Raw genomic sequence first — 26,590 nt, 5'->3', positions numbered from 1 at the left:
CTAAAAGTAATACCTCCTATTTTATTATGTTGGCCCATGACGTCAGAGGCAGCTGCGGGTGGTATGGCAGTAGAGGTTGAATCTTCTCACCAATATTCCATTATATTTTGTTGCTGTGTGACAGATGGCAGCAGAGGGGCTGTCCAACAAAATTGTGTCTGACATAGAAGGGCGTATGAAGTAAAAGTGTGTCACTGAATTCCTTCATATGGAAAAAAATGCAACCATTAACATGCTGCTGAATTTTTCTGGCAACCAAAGAGTGGGTCTGAGCCCAGGGATGCAGTGGGTGGTGCATTCAGCAATTCAGCATTCAGTGACAATGGTGGGTCACCTCTGGTGCAGATTTTAACAAGAGTGGCATGCAAGCTCATGTTCATCGCTGGCAAAAGTCCATAACTAATGGTGGTGACTGTTTTGAAAAATAATGTGTTGTAGCTGAGAATTTGCTCTATCCAGTAGTGTTAATGCACTCTTTGTATCTATTGTTGTTCCCAAGGAAATTAATATGAGGCATTATTTTTGGAGTGACCTATGTAATAAGGCAGCTTAATGGAGAAACTACAAAGTTGTGATCCTAAGGAGCAGCCAGCCTCTATGGAGGGAACACTACATATTATTCACCACCAAGATGAAGTCACAGAGTTCTGTTATATTACTAATTTGCTCTGGAAAACCAGCTTAAACCATAACATGCGTGTTCTTTTAACAAGAAATTTTAAACAAGTCAGTTTCCAGATTTTACAAAAAGCAACAGTATCTGATCAATAGTAGAGAGAGTTAAGAGGCATTATGACTAATTCCTACAAAACAGAGGTATAGGATGTTTCTCAGTAAAATTTGATCATTATTTTTTTCTAGAGCCAGGATTCATTACCACATATTTATCTCCAACTTTTAAGGGCTCAAATTATTTTTCTCTATTTTCTCTTTTACTCTTTTACCTTTACTCTGAGAAAATCAACTTTTGCATATGCTTGAGGTCAACTGGATTTATACTTGCACTGATTTAATTTTGGTGAACTGGTTAGAAGCCCAAATTTTGCATATTTTGACATACAGCAATAAATCAGCAATTTGTTCTGAAGTCCCAGGTAATTAAGAAGTTCCCTAGAAGCATTTGTAGATGGTGTGATTCATTCCATTTTTGTAGATTGTACATGTTTTATCATGTTGGTTGCTGCACAACAGCTACCTTGTGCAAAAGGAAGATACATTTTAATGGAAGAGCAATGTCTCTGTATGAAATGGAAGAACACTTGGTTTTTTTGCCTACTCAGGCATATCAATGCAGCAGTATTTTAAAGGCAAATAAAACATATTCTTCAATTGACACATGCTAAAATGTTTCTAGGCAGATTATATTCCAAGCTATAGGATAATTTACAGTTTTCTGGAAATATTAATAAACTATTCTGGGATTTTGAGATGTGGAAATTTCACATATCCTTTATTCTAGATGCACGGAAAGGTGCAGAGCTTTCTACTGTGGAATTTTCCCCCTCTCCTGTAACAAATTTTCTAGCAATAAAAGCTTATCTTTCATCTTTTCTGTTTTCAATAGCTATGCAGAGCTAGAAATGTGAGACTTAATGATCAGCGTGCTATTTTAGGAGACTCTGCCCAAAATTAGACCCCTCTGGCCAATAAGGACCAACAGAGCTTAGGACCAGACAGCAGGAGATGGGTACATCTCATGCACAGTTCACAGTTGCAATCTGAAATTTCCCATTCACCAGCAGCCCTGGTCTGCCTTTACAGTCAGAGTCAGAAAGCTTAAGCCCGGTGTATTTTGTCTTTGTATTTTTTTAACAAGGACTATTACAGTGCAAATGTTTATATACCTTGTTTAGTATCACTCAGGCAAACTGCTATGGTGAATAACTTCAACAGATCAAATATGCACCTTATCTTAGCAGAAAAGTACCTTGCAAATAAATGATAGGCATTTCAGCAGATCATTGAGATTTGTTCCCTGGATGATTTCTCATTTTCAGATAGAAATGGAAGGAAATTATCCACTTTTTCTTTTTATAATAACATTCAGTACATTTAATATCTAATTTTATACTGCAGCTTGATTTATAGCATATAGCAGCTTAATCCTGTTCTAGCTACTTCTATAAAAGCAGCAATTGTATTAGCACTTTCAGCGTGGGTGCACCCCTAGAAGACTTTTCTTTGTTCACATTAGTGTTTGAAGCAGAATACATTTCCCTAATATGTGTTTAGCCAGGAACACCAGATCATTCCCTGTTTCTTGTAGATGCCACATACATACTAAGGGTATACATATGCACAGGTCCAAGACCAGTGGCAAAGAATACCAGCCAAAGGAAAATAATGACATCTAGCAATACTTTTGTGTTAAAAATACATTTAGCTAGATAAACCCAATGTTTTTACATTTTTAAATGTACATAAATCATCAATATCTTAATAGTGAGGAGAGCCTAGGGAGAGAGGTGTGGCTTCTCATGTGTCTGCCCACTTTTCATGTTTCCTAGCGCAGTGACATTCAATCTACCATCAGTATAAAAGATGCTTGTTGAAATGTTGTCCTTTGAATGTAGATACAGACAGCTGGCCAACCAAGTACAGTACTCATTTTGAAACAAGTACTCTAAAAACAAAACAAAGTAATAAGCAGTATGATGTACACAAATATAACAGCACTTGAAAACATATTGCCTCTAATTTAGCTGTATCTCTCTGTATTGTGGTCACTAGCAAATTACAGTTGAAGATACTTAAGCTGACAATATATTTTCAATAGTAAATCAACAGATCCTTTGCTTTCATTAAATGTTTTCCAGGGCTCCAGAGGAAATATGACCCAAAGCAATGCAGTTATAGAAAAGAGAATGTGCCAAGGCCAAGAGAAAAAAGTTAATTAAGCTTCCTTTTATAAACTGACCTTCCTTCCTCTTGACAAACAGTAAAATGTGTTCAAAGGGATACAAGCAAAACAATTAAGAAGGCTTATAATAATTTATAGCTCTTGAATTATGGATCATCCGAAGATACAAACACATGCTCTTGGCTGTTGGTTTCCAAGTATCTCAAAGACCAGCTGTGCTTCAGGAGGGAAAATCTTTGTATGCCTCTTAAAATGAAAACTTAAAAATGAAAACTGAAACGCATTTACTCAGAGGGAAACTTTCTACTTAATTTAGGAGTAAATGAGGAGGAGTAAAAACCGAACTTCTGCATGAATCTAGTTAATGATTAATTTCTGTAAGGAGATGCACTCTTTCAATCTCTTCTCTGTGAGCTGTGTAGAAGTCAGTGACAGAGCGCAATATTCAGGTTGATCGAGCTAAAAAATTGCTCCTCAACTCAGCTGACTGCAGTCCTTTGGCCTGGGTTTGTTGTCAGGACATGTCAGTAGACATGACTGGTTTTCCTTTCTGCATATTGCCCTCTGTCTTCTATCTCCAGAGATGCAACATTAGAAACCCCATAGGTGTTCCCAGCACTGTCATGAGAGCATGCATCTTCTGCAGCCAAAGCAATGTGGAGGGCAAGAAGGAGAAACGTGAGGCAGAAGCTGATGCTTCTTCATATATCAGTAACTGGGAATAAGCTTTGGTTTACCATCTAGTTTCATCTTTCTGTTCCGTATAACAAAAGACCTGTTGTAAGGAGATAATCCTCACACCAGGAAAATTAAAGAAGGCATTGCTCCACTGCGCATTACATGAGGCAGTCAAAATCAAACTTTTGAAAGTAACTTAGGAACTTCAGCTCTCTTGAATTTTTATGTACTTCAGGTTTCTAAGCCACCTTACCATATGAGACTCTGCAATTTGATATGGAATGTGGACCTACTTTAGCTTTACTATTATTTGTTTTATAGTCTGGGAATCTGCAGAAAATAGTTACTTTATCACTATGAGGGTTCAAATGTGGTCAGGAGAGTTGAGATTCTCATTACTTGTGTGCCTCCGGAGCTGGGGGGGTGCTCAGTGACCAGCTGGCAAGCAATAAAAAGGGCTCAGTACAGTTTGCTTTTAAAAGACTGGGATGAGAAGTTGTCTAGCATGTGTCAGTGCTTTCAGATGAATTTAAGGCTGAGATTGGTGTGACTTCTGCCTGAGTTTGCTGTGCTATACCATCTTAAAGCTGCAAATACTAGAGACTGGTGCTGTCTATTTCTTACCCACAGAACAGAGAATTGCATGTTGTTTCTATCTCACTGTTTGTAAAGGTTCTTCCTCATTATCAAGTAAAGATGCAGAACCGCAGCTTGGGTAGAGATAGAAGAAACGTTACTTTGTTTCTTATCAAGTTAAAGGTGATAGTGAACAGGTTCTGATAATGGTTAGGTCACTGGCACAGTGCTAAGTAATGCATGATTCCAGCTGTGTGCCCACAGCTCAGCAAATTCAGGCAGCATCATCCACTTTGCTTAAAAGTCTGTAAATTCTTAGATCAAAATGTGCATTCATCTTCATTCTTAGGCTGTGTTAGAAAAAAAGGGTCCTCCTCAGCGCTGCCTGTTAAGAGCCCTGAGGCTCAGCCATATGTTTTCCATTTCAGCCCCTAAATTTCTTACCACAACCACCTTATCTTTTTAGGTAAGGCAGAATTCTTTCCACTGCCCACAGTATTGTGTTTTAAATTTGCGGGTCTCTGCTGGGAAGCAGAAAGACAAGTTGTCTTTTAGCAGTATTGGAAGCCTAAAGTACTGACTAAATCTGATGAAAGCTTCCCACTTGGCAGCTAGGAGTGGTACCACTGTGGCATTGTAAACTGCCTCTCTGCAGAATATTTCTGTTACTGAAACACTTACAATATTGGCCAATGTCATGTTGTAACTCCAGGTGCTCCATCAGAAAGTTCTCTCTTTTAGCATTTTATAACCAGTTGATAGAAGACTGGGTTAAGCACAGAATCTTACTCTGACAATCAGGTTTTTTTCTGCTAGACAGACACTGCCATGGTTACAAGATGTCAAGCCACAGCATTTAGCCCATTTTCTCACCCTGCTGCTCACCTGCATCCCTAATGAGATATTCTGGTAAAAAAAATACAGACTGTATTAGCCATTCCTAAATCATTTTTGTAGATCAAGAAGATGATTCTCAGATGTTGTGGATTAGAGTTGACTACTGAAGGATCCAAAATTTTGACTTCTTGGAATAATAAGTGATCCAATAAATATTTTAATTGTAAAGAGATAAATCAGTACTCCCATGGCATTGTACTCTTCTGGTTTGTATCTCTTGTTTGCTTATGTACACTGAACATTCCTTTCCTATTGAGGATTTGTGAAATATGGATATAGGTGGGAATTTAGGAGCTAGCAATGGTTTGATCTTCCAACTTTTACAACCTAACACTGAGTAATGTCATAATTCTGTGTTTCAGATGAGCTACAGTCAAACAGTTGGCTGTATTTAAAAGCTTAAACAGCTAAGTCAAATTCTCAAAACATTTTGAATGCAACCTTATATAAAATTTTTTAATTTAGAAAACATTGCTGTAGCCACACCACATGGAAAACTCCACAAAATAATCCAGACTGTTGATGCTTTATATTGCAACTTCTGAAAGTGGAAGAAAAAAACCATAAGACTTCAAAAAGTTAATTTTGCCAGCATAGCAGTATAATATGAGTTGGTGATAGTTCCTCTAATCAGGTCTTTCTGCAATTCTTAGTCTGATTTGTTATATTCTGTTAGTGTTACTCGATACAAATTTGCAATAAAGACGGATAAGGATAAATCCCTACAAGGACTATATATTTGGGTTGATCGAGTGATTCAGCACGTGAAGAATGGAACGGATAGAAGGACCAAATGCATAATTGAGAAGGCTGTTGACTTCAGTGTTTTCACATAATTGATAGAGATTTATCTACACATCTGTAACAGTTTTGTCCTTTTCCTCACGGCTTTTAAGTCTGGATGGTGGAGTATGTTCTTAACATTGCAGATTGCACTTTTTTTTTTCATTATGATAACAATATTTCTCCTGGTTTACTTGCATGCTGCTCCTGTAGTCATTCAGCAAGATTAACTTTACAAAACAGAGAAGAGTCTCTGGAACAATGATGGAACTCTCTGGAGCCTCTTTACTTATCTACTCCAAGCAGTTAGGTGTGAAGACATTTGGTTCATAGGACGTGAGTTCTCACCTCCTATCCTTGTAAGATCCATTAAATTATTTTTACTGATTTTTTTTTGTACGCTGAAATTCTTGATTACAGTAAGCTATGCTTCATTTATGCCAGCAAAGTATGAATCTTCTGCCTTTGTCCATACAAAGAAAGTAATGAAAGCATACCTTGGCATTTTTAGATTTAGTTTTAATTAGAGGTACAATAAAAATAGGCAAAGGTAGTTATAAAGTTGAAATCTGAACAGTGGAGAGAATAAGCAGAGCTCTGGGAAACCTCTGGGAGCAAATCTGTAAGTGTGGCTCTATAGTGGAAATGCTGAGTCACGTCTTGAAGCAGTGATTGAGCACCTGGTGGGAAGGCAGGGCCAATCCACAGGAGCTCAGGTGCATGCAATGTTCCTGAGTGACCAGAAGAGGTGGAGCCAGGATGCACCTCTTACAGACCTCATTGAAGGGTTGGTAGTGGAAGTGAGGGCTTCTTGCTGGACATCCCTGTGAGATCTTCTTGAGACCTTCTGAAAGTAAGTAGCTTCTTTCCTTTATTTTTCTGTTTATGGGTGTTGTATTTGAGTAAATTCTTATTTGCTGTAGCCTGGGACCTTGCTGCTCTGCTGTGTTTTCTGTTGCGTTACATAGGTATTGCTATGGACTAATGGTCATTGCTATGGAGTAATGAGTGCATGGGTACTCAGTATGAGGAGAATAGTTTGTTTTGATAAACTTCATTTCCTGAGTTGAAGCTTTTTCATAGAATAACTCATTGAGGAGATGCTTCTGGTGAGAATAAGAATTTGTGCAGTATTGGTCATCTTAAAAAAAAATCTGCTATGCCAGGCCTCTGGCAAAGGTATTTAGAGGAAGTTGGAGGTCTAGAACTGAAGCTTTAAGTAAACTCAGTATGGCATATTTCAAGGGTAGCCAGGCATGTAGATGTAGTCAGTCTGTAAAATACATACCAAAGGCAATGGCCTGGTATGTATGGTATTAAAAGTTATTATTAAATGGTGCTTAGTATTTATTTGGAATATGGATTAAAAACCTTATTCACCAAAGAGTTGCTACAGAAAGATGCGCAAGGAATCTGAAAATCCCTTGACAAACATTTGCACAGGAGGTGATAATAAACAAGCCAGACCTAATACCTGTCACAACAATACTTTCACAGGACGCATTTTATTAACAGCTTTGTATGTCTTTCTGCCTGTCTGGAGAATCCTTTATCCCCAAACCACTCATTGCAGATTTACTGTAAAATGTGGCTTGCTATTTTCAATCAGAATATGAAGAATGAGGGGAGACATACATCCGAAGGCATTAGCAGATAATACTCAACATCTCTGAAGGCACATTTATTGAGTACTTCAATTTGACTGTGAACTCATGCTTAAATAGATATCTTTGTATTGCTGTTGATGTGTCATGATATTATTCTTGTACACTGGAGCAGGCTTACTCATTGTCTGGCTGGAGCAGTATATTCTACTTATGAAGTAGATATCTTTTCTAGAAATGATTCTCAGATAAACCGAAAAAAAACGTATTACTTAGTGATGGGGGTAATCAGTTATTCTCTCAGAAAGCCAGCTGGTAATACAAAGACTGTACATACACCTTTATGCTCAGAAAGTTTATTACTGTACTACACAACTGACAACACTTAAATTGGACCTTATATTTTCGAATTTATTTCTTAACCTCCTACTATCGTGACAAAGTTCTCAAGATCTAGTGGGATTATTCTTCCTTGCCCACATTTCTGTTTCCGTATAAAGCAACTCTGATGCTGACAGTGAATAAATTTCTAATCTTAGGAAGATGGGTGATAGTAGAGGTGTTTATCTAAACCCAATCAATTTAATTGACATCACAGAGAGATATGAAGAAAATTGAACATCAAAGAAATGGAAAGCTCCCTCGCTGTGTACAGATGCCTGCATTTTATGTTTATGTAGTGCATTTTAGTCTACTTCTTTTGTCTGCTTTTATATCTGTTCTTTATTAAAATGTCAACTTAGATGTATTCAGCTGGCATTTTATAACAACAGTAAGATGCAGAAGCTTGTTAATCAGACATCATTTTATAAATAAGCAAAAGTGTATGTTATATGTAGGGTAAATGATAAGAAATTGTGAAATACAAACTGAACTTGTATAGAGATTTTCTTGGTGGCATTATGAACCATGGCAGGAAGGTCTAAATAATGAAATAACCCAAACACCAGGCTCTTGCTGAAAAGTAAGGTTTCAAAAAGGCATCTTGGGCAGGGCACTGTATTTAAATTAAATATGCTGTCTCAGCTTCCTCATCCTCTTCTCATTTAACCTACTTTGTCGTTACAAACGACTATCAAGTTGTTGAGAAAATCTTACTATTAAGGAGCAAATATATAAGATAATGAGCAATAAATGAATAGCTGAATGATGCAACAGGTAGATTTCTTAAAATATTCATAGTAAAATCAGAAATGCGTCACATATGATGACTGTAAAAGAATGCACATTTATAATTTAGTGCAAGAGCTTCCTTCATAGCAATTTTTTCTGTAGTGAGGAGGACACTGCTTCATTTACTCCCAGTATTTAGAAACACCGCTAGTGAAGCAAATTCTGAGGAAATAAGGATGTTCTGACCAAGGTCCAAATCCTTAATAAAGTTGGGAAGAACTTATTTCTTGTGGTCTGAACATACTTCTAACAGGTAGCCAAATACTTGCTTTGTGCTTCCCAACTATTAAAAAGAATGTGAGTTTCAGAAAGCTGTAGGAAATCAGTGACTGATCATAGTGATTACATTGTTCTTATGGTTTTTATTGTAAAAAGAGTACTAACCTGATCTGAAGCCATGTGAGCATTGGTGTTGTGCCTCCACCAAATACCCAGACTGTGAAAAACACAATAAGCAGTGTTGTTGTGAACATCATTTGTTTGGGTTGGGATTCTGTGTCTCGAATAGCCAATGCAAAAGCTATTGCACCACGTAAACCTGAAAAACAGGTGAAAATGGTGAAATTTATTCGATGGAGAAATAGAATTTTACTCTTTCCAGCCCAAACCCAATTCCAAGGGCAGATGGATTTTTCAACTGTTATTGCATTTATAATATGCTGACATAAGGCAACTGAAAGTGTGGTGTTTAATGCAAGTCTGAACAACTTCGCAAAAGTAGACAACAAAACGACTCTGATATTCACATGTAATCACATTTGTCTTACAGCCACTGAGGTCTTTGTCTTGAACATTATATTAAACATTAATTTGGCCTTTATACATGTTTAAAATAAATATATTCCCTGCATTGTTTTATTCACTTCAGTAGAACTACTTGTGAAATCAGGAGCAAGAGAGAAAAGGGGCTGGCATAACAAAAGAATCTGTAGCTAAATCCGATACCCATTTCTTGCTTGAGGCATTAGAAAGCTCCATTTCTTTAAAACATATCTATGTTCTAAGTACAGTCATATAAATACGATTTTAAAATAGTAAATACTTTTTAATAGATAATTTAAGTATCTGAAAAGGGGTGTAGAATACATGTAGACTGAACTTGAAAATACTTGAAATAATATAATAGTTGTAAAATTATATACCTACAGAAAAACCTTAAAACAGCTAACAATGAGTATTCACAAAAAACAACTCTGTGGGTAGTACAAAGCTTTCTAAATAGGAATCTGCACAGTGACACATTTTAAAAAAAAAAAAAAGGGGGGGAGAAGAAAGCACATCAGTGCTTTCAGCTGTCGGCATGCATTCTACAAATAACACTACGTTTTCCAATGATTTTCACTTATCTGTTTAAATTTATTGTTTTCTAAAATAATTGAACGAAATGTAGAGAACAAAGCGATTACATGCATGCAATATGCAGTGAATCCAAAAAGTACTCTGGAAGAGATTAAACCTAATAACTAACCTTTCATTTCACACTAATGGTTCATGCGGAGTCATTTAATTAACTGCTAACAAGAACTGTTTTTGTAGTTGAACTCTAAAGCTTTTTAGGAGTGCACAGCTAGAATGTGTTATTTGGTATAGAAGATATACAGTTTAAGCAGAGTACAACACAAAGCTGTTTCTGCAAGGAAGGACTGAGTTAGTTACCTCAGCTGGCACAGATCAGTGGCAGCAGGTTTAAAAGCTCTGCTTTCACAAATATGGTACAGAATTCAAAAAGTAGGCTTTATGTAAAAGACGTGTCCAAAGATGCTCATGCTTAACTATTTTCTCATGGGGGGGAAAATATCAGCTCATTTTAATGGTAGCTCATTCCTTCCTCCATATGAACAGCCACTTCTCAGCAATTAAAGTATTTATCTAGGTGAATAGGTCAAATTAAATTTAAGACATTAAAATATTTCCTTTTCTGGCTATTAGAGACTGCTGACTTGTTTTAGCTGATGTTGAACTCAATTTGAGAAGCTTTGGCTGAATTATACAAGGGCTAATCTAGTTTTGATTTACAATAGATTTTTAGCAGGAGTTACGATTAAAAATTGTTGTGAAAGTGAATTCACCCTTTATAATGAGTTGGTAGAGGCCTACGATAAACAGATGAATAATGTAATACGTCAAAATGCTACACAATCCCCTTCCAAGCCTAACTCATCCACCCAGTCTTAAGGGTTAGTTTTCAGACACTTATATTCATGGTGATCTTGGCTGTGAAACTCAGTAAAGAAAACACTAAATGTTGCGTGCGTTCAGTAACAGTAAGATTGAAAACAAATGCAATCCCAGATTTGGTTTTCACTCCTGTGTGTATGATGGCATGATGCATGAAGCCTTGCTTTCTTCATGACCTATTCAAACCTGATATTATGCCAAAATGTTGCTTCGAGAGCTCTGCTGATGCTGTGTAGGCAATGAGCATGTTCGTCCAAACTCAAGATTCGTTGTCTTGTTTACTCATATCAGAAACGTGTGCTCTGGTAATCTTTTCTGTTGATCACCATATGCAGACTAGACACCATAGTACACAGTTTGTAGTAAGATGACTATTGTTAACTGTGAACAAAATACCAACCATAAAGTGCAATTTAAAGGGAAAATCACACATCTGTGAAGTGTTCAGTGAAGTGTGATGCTGCTGGCAGCATAAAAGGCTGTCAGTCCTTATTGGTGGTCTTACAGATCATGCAATTTACTTTAAAAAGATGCTTTAAAGTTCTCTTCACTAAAGTCTTCCTTGGAAAATATAAAAAATATTTTCTGACTATTTTAACATTTGAATTTCAGACATTTTCAGTACTACCATTTTCAGTGTTCAGCTGCTAGATTGTACTAGGAAGTAAATGCATGTGTGCAAGTTCTCTCAGTTTCTGGCTGTTTTCTGCCTCTAGCTCTGGGGAGAATGAAATCTGATGAGAGAATGAGGACAAAAATTTGTTGAGTAAGATATATTTTTTTAGAACATCTTGAATTTCATACTTTATCTGAGGAAAAAATAAAGCAAAAAACAGACCCTAGGAACTGGATAAGAAATGATTGCAAGCTTTTGTCTAGTTAGCCACCTAGCTAGCCACCTGCTAGCTTTATCTGGGTGATTTACATGTAGGTCTTACACTGCTAACAATTGTAGATGAGCAGGCAGTCTGAGAGCCAGTTCCTAATGGATATATGTCACCATCTCAGGCTGCAATCTAGCTGACATTAACTGACATTTTCAGTGGCAGCTTTCAGGAGAAGTATTGAACAGATATAGAAATGAACTACTGTGCTGCTCTCTAGATACATGGAATTACATAGGCATAAATGAGGCACCCTGATGTGGAGTATTCCTGATGAGGAAGCTTCAAATGTGGTGCATTGTATTCTTGTTACCTGACTAAATGGATCAGTGTACAGCAGGGCTGTCAATCAAGAACTTAAGCTATAAAAATAGGGATGGTTTTTTGTATAAAAAGCAAAAGAAGACAAAGAAGTGCTGCATTTCTAACCTTAGAAAATGATTTCATAAATGTCATTGGAGGATCCATTTTTCTGTCTTTTAGTGAACAAATATTCTCAGCTCTCAAATATTCTTACTTAAAAAAACTGAGTTTTTTCTAAATTGCCTCTAAGAAAAATCAAGTGGAGGCAGCTTGTACAAGTCCAAAAATAGTTTCCCACGGAGAGTTTAACAGTTCAGTGAATGATGCACTGAGAATAGAACTTGGCTTTCTCTTGGATTTTTTCTAATTCTACAATGCTAACCAGATTTAAAAATGAGTAAAACCTCAATTTTGAAAGTAAACCTGAATTTAGAGAGTAAACTTCTCAGATAACAGCTAAAATACACACGGAAAATTTGCCTGTGGAGCTAATGTCTCCTAGTCATGTTTCAGAATAAAACTGTTTCCTGAAGTGAGAAAGAATTGCTGTAAACCATGATCTGAGTATCAGTGCTAGCACCCTCATAGTCTGATATTTCTTAGTATACTGCCAGCGTATAGCAGTACGCTATAAATGCCTCTCAAACAACCCAACATAAGAATGTGGTATTTCCAAACTGGCAATTGATTAAAAGACAGACTTTCTGGGTAATAGGCTTTCAAGAAAGTTAACTAAAATAGGTCCAGAGCAGAGTGAATTACCAAGAATATATCCATTTCCTTCAGTGGCTTTGAGGCGGCTATCTTGAATTCTAAGACAGTGACTTAATACTACTAGCTAGAGGTGACTGGGAACAGGAACAATACCAAAATTGCACTTACCTGAAAACATCATCATGTGTTGAAAATTCCTGGGAATCTTTTGTTTTCGACCAAAATTCAAAAGGAAAGTAAGTGGATATATGTTGCAAGCTCTTGCTACAAAGACTGCCAGCTAAAATTAAGATGTTGAGGAAAATAGAGGAACTACTGAAAAAAAGCCAAAACAATGGAGCTAACTTAAATCTAGTATTTCTACATAGTTATTCTTGATGTGTAATTGAAATAAAAATGAGATTATCTCCCTTCGTTTTACATACCGCATCCTTCTGGTTCCAATTGCATTATAGAACTGTGTAGTGGCAGAAGCTGACTTCACTAGACATCCTGGTTTCAAATTCATCATTACATATCCCACTTCAATCACTCTACTTTCACTCATCACATTTGTATCACATGACTTCATCTACAGTTCTTCAGCTGCATCACTGTCATCGACTTCAGTGATGGCATTATCTTCTTCAGCAGCAATTTGAAAATAATATGCTTTTGGACGTGATTACTTTCTTGTTTCCTGACTGCTCCTATAGTCTATGTCCAGCACTTTTTTTTCTTTCACTTTGGAAATTTTTCAAAAGGAGTTTTTTGTTATGTATATTATGTGGAACTATCACAAAAGTAACTTTAAGAAGAGAAGGACCTGGGGGTGTTGGTTGATGCTCGGCTGAACACGAGCCGACAGTGTGCTCAGGTGGCCAAGAGGGCCAACGGCATCCTGGCCTGCATCAGAAATAGTGTGGCCAGCAGGAGCAGGGAGGTGATCATCCCCCTGTACTCAGCACTGGTGAGGCCGCACCTCAAGTATTGTGTTCAGTTTTGGGCTCCTCGCTACAGGAAAGATGTTGAGATCCTGGAGTGTGTCCAGAGAAGGGCAACAAAACTGGTGAGGGGTCTGGAGCACAAACCTTATGAGGAGCGGCTGAGGGAGCTGGGATTGTTCAGTCTGGAGAAGAGGAGGCTCAGGGGAGACCTCATTGCACTGTACAACCTCCTGAAGGGAGGCTGTGGTGAAGAGGGATTTGGCCTCTTCTCCCAGGCAACGAGCAGGACATGGGGCAATGGCAGCAAGTTGTATCAGAGGAGGTTCAGGTTGGACATAAGGAAGAACTTTTTCTCTCAGAGAGTGGTCAGGCACTGGAATGGCTGCCCAGGGAGGTGGTGGAGTCACCGTCCCTGGCAGTGTTCAAGAGGCGTCTGGATGACGTGCTGCGTGATATGGTTTAGTGCTAGTGGTGGCAATGGTGATGAGGAGACGGTTGGACTGGATGATCTTATAGGTCGTTTCCAACCTTGTGATTCTTGTGAACATGGTTATTTCAGATTAAATAAAAGAACCACAATGCCTTATACACTCATTTAGCAGGTTCCCTCTTTTCTCTGTCTTGTGATTCTTAGGGCTCAATTATGGTTGTAAGAGTCTGAGACATGCTGTGTACTGGAGAATCAATGAAGCACTTGAGCTGAGTGCATCTTATCTGTGATGCCAAGTGCTTGCTTAGAACTCCCACATACCTGGAAGAACAAGCATTAGCAGCTGTTGCTTCACTTGCTCTGTACTTTTCCAGGCTGGTTTGAGAGGAAACAGGCTGAGGTCCTGATGGTGCTCTGCAACACAGGCTTTCAGCTGGGCTGCTGAGATCTTCTCTCATATTCCACTTTCTCCTTATGCTGAGTGCAGGATTCATTTGTGTTGTGGTGGTGGTTGCTCCTGTGACCTGTTCTGTCATTTCAACCAATGTTTTGCCAGCAGAACTGTGGTGCAGACCTTAATCATTTGGAAATTGCATAAAAATTTAATGCAAGTAAACTGTGTAATCCCAAATTTCAAAGCTTCGACTGTTCATCAAAAGGTGATGAGCAAAAGGGCTGCTGCTTTGAGTTGAAGAAAAATCATTATGTGAGCGATTAAAGAGAAAAGAATTGATATCACTGTGTAAGTGGGTAATGGACTGGCTGAGAAACAATGGCAGAAAACAAGACAAGACTTCCTACTTGTATCTCTATCACATGTGATGTAAATAATTGTGTGTACTAGAAATATCACATACAAAAGAGGGAAGATCTGAGAAATGCTCAGCTGTTAATTTATTTCTTGGGACTTAATATAATTTAGGTAGCATTGGGAAAGTTCTGCTTATGGTAGGTACATTTCTGTGTGGAGATGGTGTGTCTGTAAAACAGCAGCAGCAGTTGTAGGGCCACCAGCATATGTGCATCAAACCAGATTTCCAGATACACATAATAAAGCTGAATTCTTTGGACGCGATAAAAATTAGGTTTTTGGGGATCTAAGGAGCTGATGGGTTTGCCTGTTGACTTCTAATTTCTTAAACATGGAGCACACATCTATACATACACACAAATGTAAATATGCACTTGGATAGATGAAGAGTTCTTCAGCACAAAGGATACAAATGCACCAAATATAAAAAGAGGGTTGAAGATATGGTTTTGAAATGTGAACAGAGCAAGTCCCATGTAACAGAAGATGACATTCTCAGCTAAGAAATTCATGAACTCAAACAGCTGAAAGAGAGAACATAATTAGGACTAGTGATTAACTGATCACTTTTTATCACAAAGTTATCTTGGAATATTTATATATGTATACATTTATCTTAAGGGATCAGGAATCAAACCAATTTCATGGGGGAATTTGAAAACCGTTTAGCATTATGTATAGTCAGTGACTTCACTTTAGATTTCTGATTTGTGTAGTAAAGCTTGGTATGAACACATAAAACACAGGAACAGAAACTAAGTTATACAGCCTTCAATGCAAACTGCAAAGAAGCTGAGGGGATTTAGCTTTGGTCGTGTTTACACAGGTGAACCTGCGAAATGGCTCAGAACCTGGCTGAAGTAACCACACTACAGTAATGGGGATGGTGCAGTAATGCCAAGAAACAAACAAAAAAATTCCTGAGTGCATTTTTAAAGAACCTCTGCCTTTAAAATATAGCATGATGCTCTTTATCATCATGAATATTATTCTGTAGGTGAGAATTTTATTGCCTTTTTTGAACATATGTATGAAGTACTAATTTCAAACCAGTGTTCTTGTATTTAGGATAGATCTAAATGTATTATAAGATAAGCCTAAAATACAATATTATGGTAGGATTTCTCCTGAAAAACAAAACAAAATAAACAAAAACAAACAAAAAACCCACTGAATAAACAAAGCCAAAATGAACATTTGCCTTGAGGGGATGTTCCTGATTGCCCTTGCAGCTGATTATATAAAGCCTAATATCAAATATAAATTTTCATGTTTCTTCACATCTGGAAAAAAAAAGCATTGTTGCTGAGTATCTAGAGAGGAGAGAAGATGAGGATTTACACTTCTGAAATCACATCTGGGCTCAGGAGATACAGAATTAGGGCCAAAGTTTGTTGATCTGTCTACAAACAGTCATAAATCATTCTACCAGAAATGTTACTATGGAGACATTTTCTTCATCTTCCATGGGCTTATGTACTTTGTGTAATATGTTTGTGCTTCTAAAAATAAATATCTAATAGCAGTCACTAAGATCTAACAAAGGAAAAATGAGAGCTGTCAGAATCATTATTTACAACCTCTTTCACGGGGAAAGAGGCATAAAGCCTGCTAGTATACGGGAGGATATTGTGGACCCCATGGCAGCACCATCAGTTATCCCAAGCTCACACTCTATAGTCTCTGTTTAGCACTGCACTGATGAACAACATGAGAACAAATACAAGAAATATTTGCAATTTAATCAACTTAAATTATTCAAGCTTAAATTAAATTTCAGTGAAAAACTACTTGTCAAAAAGACTCAAGTTATGAGACCTAGAAACCAATAAGGATTATCACATATCTTTGCATTTCCATACAGTGGATGAATATACTTCTGTTTCTTTGTGGGCTTGTCACATAACAAATATTTCTAATCGTTTAAACAGTCTTGCAGGAGTGGCATGACAGGATTTACATATACCTATAGACATGTAACCTATAAAAATCTTTTGAGGAAGGGGCATCACTGAGGAGTCGCACTGTATGCTTTAATTGCTGGGATAAGATAAAGTTTTGTCAGTGGTTTCAAAGCTGGGTGATGTTTCACTCTTCATTACAAAATCTTGTTTTAGACTTTAATGTAAAATTAATCTGCTGCTAGTAGTTTCCAAAACATTTTCAAACTTTTTTGATGTATAGTTTTTGAAGGAAAATAGACTTTCTGTATCACTGTTTTTTGCTATGTGTTTTCTCAATAGTCTTCAACAGTAGATTCATGCTCTTGACTATTGCCTGAAGTGTTTTCATGGCATTATTGATTTTTAGGCTTCTCAATCCTTTTCTCTCAGTAATCTTGTCTAGACGAAGAACTTAAGTATTTTGTTCATAACCATAAATTCTCTTCCCTTGCCTCCCACACAGCCAACTAACCTCTTTCTACTTTAAATGAAATTGGCATTAAAATGATTGTATGCTGCCATTAATTTCCCTAGGGCTACCAGGAAATTATACTAGAAACCATTTCAGTATATACAGGGCATGAATTTACTTTTCTGTATAACACAGAATAACCTCTCATTTGTAATATACAGTTTTAACTTCTCTGTGAAGTCTATAAATTTGCTTGTAGGTCTAAAAAAAAATTGTAATAAATTATTAATATAAATTTGAAGTAATATCAATACATCTCAGAGTATAGTTTAGAGTAAAACAAAAAACCAAAACAAAACAAAAAACACAAAATAACTGTGAGCACAGTCTGGGCACTGGATTCAGGTGCTAGCTCAGTAAATTAGTGACACTGCTTGCTGCTTTACTTGAATTGTTTTTTCTGTAATGAATGGATATTACAAAAGATTGATATGAAAAATGTCTATTAAAATTAATGTAGTATTTAGGCATTTAAAAACTCACAATTCAATAAATATGCTGTTGTTTTTTATTACCCTTCGTCATTATAAGTGCACAGAGATATTAAAAAAGTCTATTTGAAGTTGGCATAGTCTTCTGGGAAGTGTCACTTAGAGTTTAGTTACTTACTGGTAGAGAGAGGAATGAGTGTAAATTATCTACACTTCAGGTCTTACTGCAAATACTAAGCTTATCTAAGCACCTTCTTTTTCTTCCTTTTCTCTATCCCTCACAGTTAAGTGAGATTCCTGAATAGGGAAATTTCACCAGAGTAGGTTTTGCAAGTTGATCCATTTTATAGAACTACTTCAATTTTCACTGAGCATTAGAGAGATTATCTTGGTAAGTAATTAGTGCACCTGGAAGTTGGAATACTATGTTTCCATCTCAATAGTAGTAAAAATAGAATTCTTTGAAAGAGAAAATGAACATATTCTATACCACAATCCCTTTATGGCTGAGGAAATGGAAAATGTAGCAGTTCTCAAATATTAATATTTCAAAGAGCATTCTTTTATCTCAAGAGAGTAAAGTTTGTAGGAGTACTGGGTAAGAGCAGAATTACTAACTTCACTCTTTGATCTCAGGGGAGTAATATTAGTGTGAGAGTATTGGGTAAAACCTGAATGACACCTGCAAGAACTTCCTGCAAACCTCAGTGAATTTTACTTCCCTCATGGCGATAGTATATTCCTCCATTTAAAACCTGCTGAAGGAATGCTATTCACCTCTTACAGATATACGGTTAAGATAGAACATGGAGAAATGCCACCACTACATGGGTTATATCTGACAGGAATATATCCTTATGCAACATTAAAGCAGGCAAAATTGCAACAGTCTCAGATCAGCTGGGGATCTGAGATGTAAAATTGGTTATACTTTGCAGGAAAGAAACGGTGGTGACAGAGCTATTTAAAAAAAAAAAAAAAAAATCCCAAGCAGTCAGTTTTAAGTGATGGTTATAAAATTTGGTGTTTGAATAATGCTATTTAATTAGAACACAACTGTAAAAAAAAAAAAAAATGTTCATGAAGTCAAGGATATTGATAAATCAATAGCTGATGAAAATTGCTTTTCCCTATTTTGAATTAAAGTGCTGTGAGTATGCAGGCTATCGTATTTTTCTAAGATTGTAGAAGTCTTTATTATAATGTAATTGCTTTATTTAATCTTTCTCTTTTGATTAAAGGTTTCAAAATCTGAAAAGGAATGCTTGAATTTGAAGTTCTTGCCTGAAATCATTTATACAGCTGTAATGAATCTTTGCAGCATAGTGATATAGTGCTTGTCTCTAGAATAACAGGCTTAAATGAAGAATTAGTAAAACTAACTGAAATTCATGATAGACTATAACTTGTATTTGGTAACAATTTTGATATCTGAGCATATTTGACTGTGAGGTTAGAAACACTAACAGGAAAATTCTCACAAGTTTTCTTTCTATGTCTTGAGCAGTTCTGGTCTCTTTTTTTTAATCAGTAGACTTTGCTACTGGATTTGATTAATTTCATCCCAATAAACTTATGGAAGGCACACAATAACTTTCTATTTCTCTCTAAAACTGGGAGATGTAAAAGATTTCTAAAGCCCGTGGAAGAAGTGGGGAAACTAAAAGGAGAAAGAAATAAAGAAAATGTCAGCATCGAGGGAGAGGAAAGGTTAACGATATTTTGTATTTATACAGTCTGATTATTCTTTGTGGCATACTCTACACCCCACTTCCAAAACTCTGTCTTTAAGAAGATAGATATATTACTGGCATAAAAACATGCTAACTTCTGACAGTAAGGAAAAATGTTTGTTCCAGACATTAAGGCAAATCCTTTCTTAAATTCAGAGCTCTGGAGTGGCTTTGCTGAATAAAAGAAGTTTAAACCAAAAAATGTTGAAAATTAGGAAGATAAATTGAAATCTTTTTCATTTTTTTTTTTTTTAACTACTTCAATCAATGAGAGCAATGGAGAAATATTTTAAAAATAAAATGCACAGAACTTCTAAAAAATGTTTGACCTCAGGGTGAAAGAAAGCATAGGATGCTAATATTTACAAGGAATCTGCCAAATCTTTAATTGCATGATTAAAATCAGCCCTCAGAAAGAACTTTATTCTTTTATCAATTAATTGACAAGAGACACTGTTCAAAATTTAACACTCAATATATTTGCTACTTATATGAATAAAGCATGAAGAGCTGTTGAAATGTTGGTATGCGCTTGTGATAATATATCGGATTCAGAACCTCATGAGAATTTATATGCTGACTTCAATAAACTTCAGAACTAGTTGCAGAAAAATTAATGATTCTATCATAATTCTTGTAATTAAGTTGCATAGGAAGGGGATTTCTGTAAACTGTTTTTTTCTGAACACATCTGCAACACAGGGAACCTTTTAGATGTTTGTCTTCCTTTCCTGCAGAAGAAATAGCTTTCACAGCTATAAATTGGCCATTAAGTTGTTCCGAAAAGTGACCTGAGAGTGTCACCTTAATGGAAAGTATTGCCAAGACAGAAAGGATGATGCTGATGCTCCTAGAACTTCTAAGTTATTTGGTTCACAAATTGGAAACAATCATCAAAGAGCTTTTTTTTTTTTTTTTAATCTTCAGTTCTACTGCAGGAATGTGGAAGGTGAGTGGAATAGAGAAGTATCATTTGGCACCTCATCCAGAGAAATGGTTTTTTAAGAAAGGTATTAGTCATGGCATGAGTGTAAGTTTCTGAGGATGCCAAATGTCTATTTTGAATTATCAAACACTCACAACTCTTTAGAAGTTGACTGGAGGTAAAAGGTTTTGACCACCCTTAAATTAGTGAGACAAGCAGAAGTAAAAGTCAAAAGTTCAAAACTGATGCACAAGCTTAGAGGAGACTTTTTGTGTTCTTTTCTGAATGGAAGCAGATCTGTATTCTGAGAAATAAAAGGACATTTCTTTGAATCCTAGTTGTGACATAGACACGTAATTTTAAAGATTTTGACTAAGGGTGTTTTAGCCCTTGATGATTTTCACAGATGGCAGCATGAGAAACTGATGAGCTCCAGTTAGCTGTTTAGTATTTCTTGCACTGTGCTACCATTTGGTACAAATGTCTCTTTTGAGGGTATAAAATCCATTAATCATGTAATGGAAACACAGCTGTGCAGTCTCTAAATAGATGGGTTATACTGCCTTATTTTCTTGTATCTATTTTCTTCCCATTGCAGTTCATTGTATGCGAGTTTTAGTGTTACATATTTTGAAACAGTTCTTTTGTACAGTTATTTCAGTTGATACTGAATTTTGCAGGGAGTGACACGTTGTCAGCATAACTGAAAAGCAGTGATGTACAAAACATATTTGAGATTGCGATGGACCTTTGTCAACAGTAGTTTGTTAATGCTGGAAATCACACAACAGCTCAGACTCCTTCAGGCCTCCCACTGCCCCAGGATAGTCTGTGCAGTGTGAAAGTGCTGTTGGCAGAAGGAGAGGCCACAGGAATTGAAATAAATCGCAATTTAAAAATAAAAGTAACCAAATATACTTTAAGAATGTGATGGTAAGCCACCCTCTCGTCTGTTTCAGCTCTACATGATGAGGCATAATGTTTTCATAGGCCAGTATTTGATTTTGTGTTGTTGGTTTTTTTCCCCTCTCTATGCATTCACCATTTGCAGTGATGATAACATAGCCATAATTAGGAAGGGACTTGGTTTGATGGTCAACGTGCTTAGAGGAAGTTCACAACGCTAGAAGATGTGCTTTACAGAGCTGAGACCCAAGGCTGGATCTTTGCAGAACACAGACCTAAAAACTAGTGCTACCTATTCACAGTAAGGGGAAATGGTCTGGAGGTTGTTCTTCAAAGCTCTTGTGAGAAGATTAAGAGATGTGGTGACAGACATGAAGTTGCATGACCTGCATTGCAATATGAGTCATGTTTCTGGCTTTGCAGTAGCTTACATAGTCCCATACAATTTTACTCTTCTGTGTAGAGTGAGAGACTCATTTGTGACTCTTTCTTAAAAATAAAATACAGCATGCAACTCATTTTGGAATTCCCATACGCATTCCGCTCCGTTCCAGTGAGAAATTGGCCTGTAGGTTTTAGTTCTGGTTGGTATGTGTTAGCTAATGGCTGGCATCTGCTTCTGTGCTGTGAAGAGTAAACTATAATAATCAAAGAACTTTATTAATAATTGAAGGAAAATGTTTAATGTATAAACATATTGTAAAAAAATTTAATGAAACCATTTGGAACCTGTTTTGCATATGGCCTCGTGCTCCACTATTCTACTAGCATAAAGAGTAACATCATTTTTCAAGAAGACTAGTTTCTCTATAGAAGAACTGCTTTCTCTACAGTGCTGGATTTCTTCAAGGTACGAATTACATTTGAGCATTTGTATTTTCCAGTTTCTGTGCTTAAGCAAAATGAAGGAAAATTGTTGTCCTTTGTGTTTCAAGAGAAGATCTGTTCTTCATGTATCCAAAATACTGTTTTTATTCCTGGGTCTGTGTGGGTGGAAGACACTTGAAGGTACTACTCCTTACAAGATACTGATTAATGATAAGACATACTTGATAGCAGCTAATGAGGTCAGGGTAAATCTGCGCATTCTGAATTAAGGAGATGCTGAAGTTGGTATGCAGAAACAGAGTAAAGTGGAGATTAACAAATATGGTATGGAATGGATACACAGACAAGATTTCTGTATGAAATAATTAAATATTTTTCAGTGAAGTATTGAATATACTCAGGATAGCAGCATTTCTCATTTCCTCTTGTGAAAATAAAGGATTTTTTTTTTTTTTTTTTTTTTTTTTTTTAGATAATTACTCATGTACTGTAGTTACAAAGCCTACTGTTCTCAGCTTACTTGCAGCAATGTTTCCTAGCTGCCTACCATCCAGCTTGTAGCTCATAGGTATAAAAAAAAGAGAAAACAGTAAAGGCATCTTCACATAAATTTAAGTGGAGCTGTACGTAAGGAGATGGAAGATTAACATTCTTTTAGCATGATTAAGAAATCACGAACATCAGTCAGATAACGAAGGATTTTGTTGAGATATTCAGATTGAAGGACATGGTAGTAAAATTCCTTTTATAGAAATCAAGATTTTCTTGTGTCATCATTCTTCCTGTTAAACCCATACAGTAAGCAGCTTTAGCTTTCTTTATAGATTATACTGTTCTGCAGGGTTCCATAAGATTTTATGGTGCATCTGGTCAAATAATGCATCTGGAATATGCCCAATGTTCAGCTTTTTCTGCTAAACACAGAAAATAACTCTGTATAAAACTGGAATTCATTGCACACTTCTGTCAATCCCAATCCATTTTAAAGGTAATAATTATTACAAACACTATGCACGCGGTGCATATTCAGTTTGAGATAAGAAGGCAATTTAAAAACTAGGGCAACCCACTGGCTGTGTACAGATGCACTGAGTTAGCAGTGTGTTCCTGAGATGGACGATCACTAAGTCAGCATGCTGGTCGTGCAGCTGGAGCTCATCAGTGGCTCAGGAGGTAAACCTCTAAGTTGGGAGAGAAAGCACAAGATGAGAGTGAGGAGCTAGACTGAGGGGTTACTAGGCTAAAGCCTAGTGAATACCAAAGCATACATGATCTTTTGAACTTTTAGAAGGTCCTATTACTGAGACTTCTTGTTTTCAATATGAGTCTTAGAGTGTTTCAAGCGTCTCAAAATTAGAAGAAACTCCTGAACAATTCCAGATATCTATTCCTAATGGCCATGTGCTAAACGCAGCATAAGCTATTCTTCCTTTTCCTGTGTTTGCAACCTTTTCATGTTTTATAATTTTTCTCTTGTAAAAGAAAAAGGATTCCTTGATCTCTGTGAAAGGACAGAAAATAGCCAGAAGGTCAGGGAATATGGAGACCCAATACATTCTTCTGCCATGATTTCAGTGTCTGACTGTTGGTTAAATCTCAGATTAGGGAGCAGGCAGAAGTGCTGCTTTCCCCCTGTTCATTTTGAATAGCTGCAAAATGGAGGCTTTGCTATATGTTTTGTTGCTTAAAAAAAAGAGTACATGTGATATAAGACATAAGCGCAGCTGTTTTTTTCCTAATGTAAACTTTTCCAAAGTGTTAATTTTGAGCAAAACTAGCTCCTTCTTGTTATGAGAAATAGGTGCTTCAGACCTCGGCACTGACCACTGTAACATGGTCATCTGGACTCCTTCCTGAGCAGTACTGGCTGAAGCACCAGTCTTGTCTTTAATGCTTTTGAGTGTGAACTTGTGTGGTCTCAAGTAAGCTGGGATTCAGTGGTTGTTCTACTGCAGAAACAGAACCACGAGAAACAAGGGGATGGCGTACATCAGGCCTAACTTTAGGTTCAGTCTCCACTAAAATGAGACAACATACTTTAGGCATGCAACCTGTTCAATGCTAGACACAAACTTGCATTTCATTGCATTTTATTGGCTCCCTTAGGTTAGAATCTTTCCCTCTTGTGTGTGTGCCAGATCTGAGTGTCATGTATTAGATAAACAGAATTTCCGGTTTCTTCCCACAGTATTAACCATCAAATATGTCATCTTATTTCAGCCAGTACTAGATCTCACTGATACTGTGTACCTCAAAAGCTAATGGAAAAATCATTCTAGTAAGAAATGTTCCCATAGGCACTGTGATTGTGGGATGCCTTTTAGTGTATAGCGCTCACGCAAAGAATGATCAGAATGCAGTACTGGTGGTAGTGTTGTTTCAAAATAAATTTAATTGTCTCTGCCAATCACTTATGTGGACACATCTGATCTCTCAGTGCTTGAAAGGTCATTTTTTTCTTAAGTAATGTTCCTCAACAAATCACAACAACAGCTGCCAATTAGGCTGTTCATTTCAAAATGAGAATTATTTGCTGTGGTGCTTTGCTAATTATCAAAGACATTTTGCTCTAAGTGGGGTTTTCCTCAGCCTGGAAATACTCTTGAATTTTTTAAAAGTCAGGTGTCTGAACTGTAAGAGACATTACATTTTTGGCCTTTTCTTCCTAGAGGTGTAAACTAATTATCTATAAACAATCCAATATCTAATAACAGAAAATAGTATGCAGAGATAAATTAATATAGGCTATACACTTGAGAAATATTCATAGTTGTAAATGTTTTACTTCTTAAAGATTAACGATTCATGGAAATAGCAGGTCTATGCAGGGCATGTGTGTCCTACATGACTATGGAGGCTTTAAGCTATGGGGCACTGCATTATTGCTTCCTGTGCCTCTCCCTAACAAAGGTTAAGTGCAGGATGTGCAGAGTGGGACCCCTGAGAGCCGCACATGGGTGTACCTGTGGCTGTAGTAGGACAAGGCCATCTCCACTGCCACTCCCCTTCTCTCACAGGGAAGACAAACAGAAGCTGCACTCCTGGTGTGTTCTAACAACAGCTACAAACTCAGGTGAAAGCAATCTGCCACTGGAGCAAAATTTGCAGTATGCTGTTTCTTCTCTTAGGAAAAGACAGCTGATAAGAATCTTGAAGAATAGTACTACATTGTGTATCCAGAGAGAGGAGATCTGTTGTTCAAATTGTCATTCTACTTTTCTGTAACTTGTTTACAGTGATAGGCCAGCAGAATTGCAGTAGAATGACTAGTTCACAGTAATGGTGTTTCACCTGGACACAGTCAGCTAAAAGCTGACTCTAGCTACCTCCATTCCTTTAGAATACTTGTTTTATTAAGCAGTCTGATGCTATTCAGGAACCAGTCCTTTAATTTAGAGATTTCCCCCCTCTTCCAGTAGATCTGGACTTATTCATTGTGGTACTTGACTTTCTAAGTGATATTCTGCTGTTCAGATTTGTTCAGATATGTTCCAGTTTGTTTCAGTCTATAATTAAAAGTGGAACAGCAAACTATAAAATGTGTCAAGGCTGCTTAGTAGCAGATCAGGGTCGAGAGACTATACTGATTTGAATTCATTTTTGATGAGTTAAAAAATTAGATATTTTGCTACACCCAACTGCCTGCAATACAGGTCAATTTCTGATACAGAAAATAGCTGATTAATCCTGAACTTGATGAAAAATGTATAGCTATGTCATAAATGGGCTTAACAAATTTTGAAAACTAAATGTATTTTAAAGAGATTTTCAGATGATATTAGCTACTTCTCTACAAGGTGATGACTTTTCACAATCAGAGATAATCACGTCTGCATTAAAGTGTGGAGATGAAAATTTGAATAAATCAGTACTATGCCCATCAGTGGGCAAAGAACTAAGATTGCAGTCTGAATTTTCAACCCTTCAGCATCAGTTAATTTGCTGAAGTAGTTCTACTAACATCAAGTGCTCCTTTAAAGTTTCTCAGAAGTTATGCAGTTCTCATTTTTACCTTTGCCCTGTTCTCAAGCTTGTGTAAAGACTCTGAAGGTGAAGGGCCACCGAAATCTTAACATGACATCTTGTACATACTGCACTCCCAGAGCAGCTGAACAATCAGGCCAGAAGCTTTTCTCTGTAAGGGCAGGTGTTCACCAAATGGTTTGCTATCAGGAACAGTAACTGTTTAACAAATAATGCAGTAAGAAAGGCTCTTGCACTTAATTTCCGAAAGCAGCTCTCATGAACTTCATAGATACAAGTGTTTCAGAGGTTACTACATAAACAAGGATTAGACTGGTGGAATAAATGGAGACAGGTAGGGTAGTATGCAACATAATCCCTTGTTGGCTGGACATAACTTGCTGTACTTTCCACTGCTTCCATAGGAGATGGGTTTCTTAATTTCCTTTCCAGAATTTATAACTTTCTGGCGCAGTATCTTGTCTGAAAGCAAAGACCTTTGTGCATTTATCCAAAGAGAGGCATTGCTCTGTTCTTTGGTCTCTTCATTGTGTTTATCCCATGAAATTAAA

The 26,590-nt window shown here is 36.8% G+C and overlaps 1 protein-coding gene across 12 annotated transcripts in view; it reads right to left on the bottom strand.

Moving 5' to 3' along the window:
- SLC9A9 (solute carrier family 9 member A9) overlaps positions 1–26,590 on the bottom strand; it is a 199,222-nt gene that overhangs the window by 95,066 nt on the left and 77,566 nt on the right. For all 12 annotated transcript variants that reach the window (XM_042820766.1, XM_042820768.1, XM_042820765.1 and 9 more), the window contains exons 10-12: positions 15,228–15,341; positions 12,819–12,930; positions 8,956–9,109 (exon numbers count right to left, since the gene is read on the bottom strand). In XM_042820766.1, coding sequence (XP_042676700.1) covers positions 8,956–9,109; positions 12,819–12,930; positions 15,228–15,341 — 380 coding nt within the window. The remainder of the gene's footprint in view (positions 1–8,955; positions 9,110–12,818; positions 12,931–15,227; positions 15,342–26,590) is intronic.

Source organism: Centrocercus urophasianus, unplaced genomic scaffold (genome assembly GCF_019232065.1).
Source record: "Centrocercus urophasianus isolate 14NV4802_14NV808 unplaced genomic scaffold, USGS_Curo_1.0 seq_19, whole genome shotgun sequence".
Classification (NCBI taxonomy): domain Eukaryota; kingdom Metazoa; phylum Chordata; class Aves; order Galliformes; family Phasianidae; genus Centrocercus; species Centrocercus urophasianus.
The sequence above is the reverse complement of the archived record's forward strand: the minus strand, read 5'-3'. Positions and strand labels throughout refer to the sequence as shown.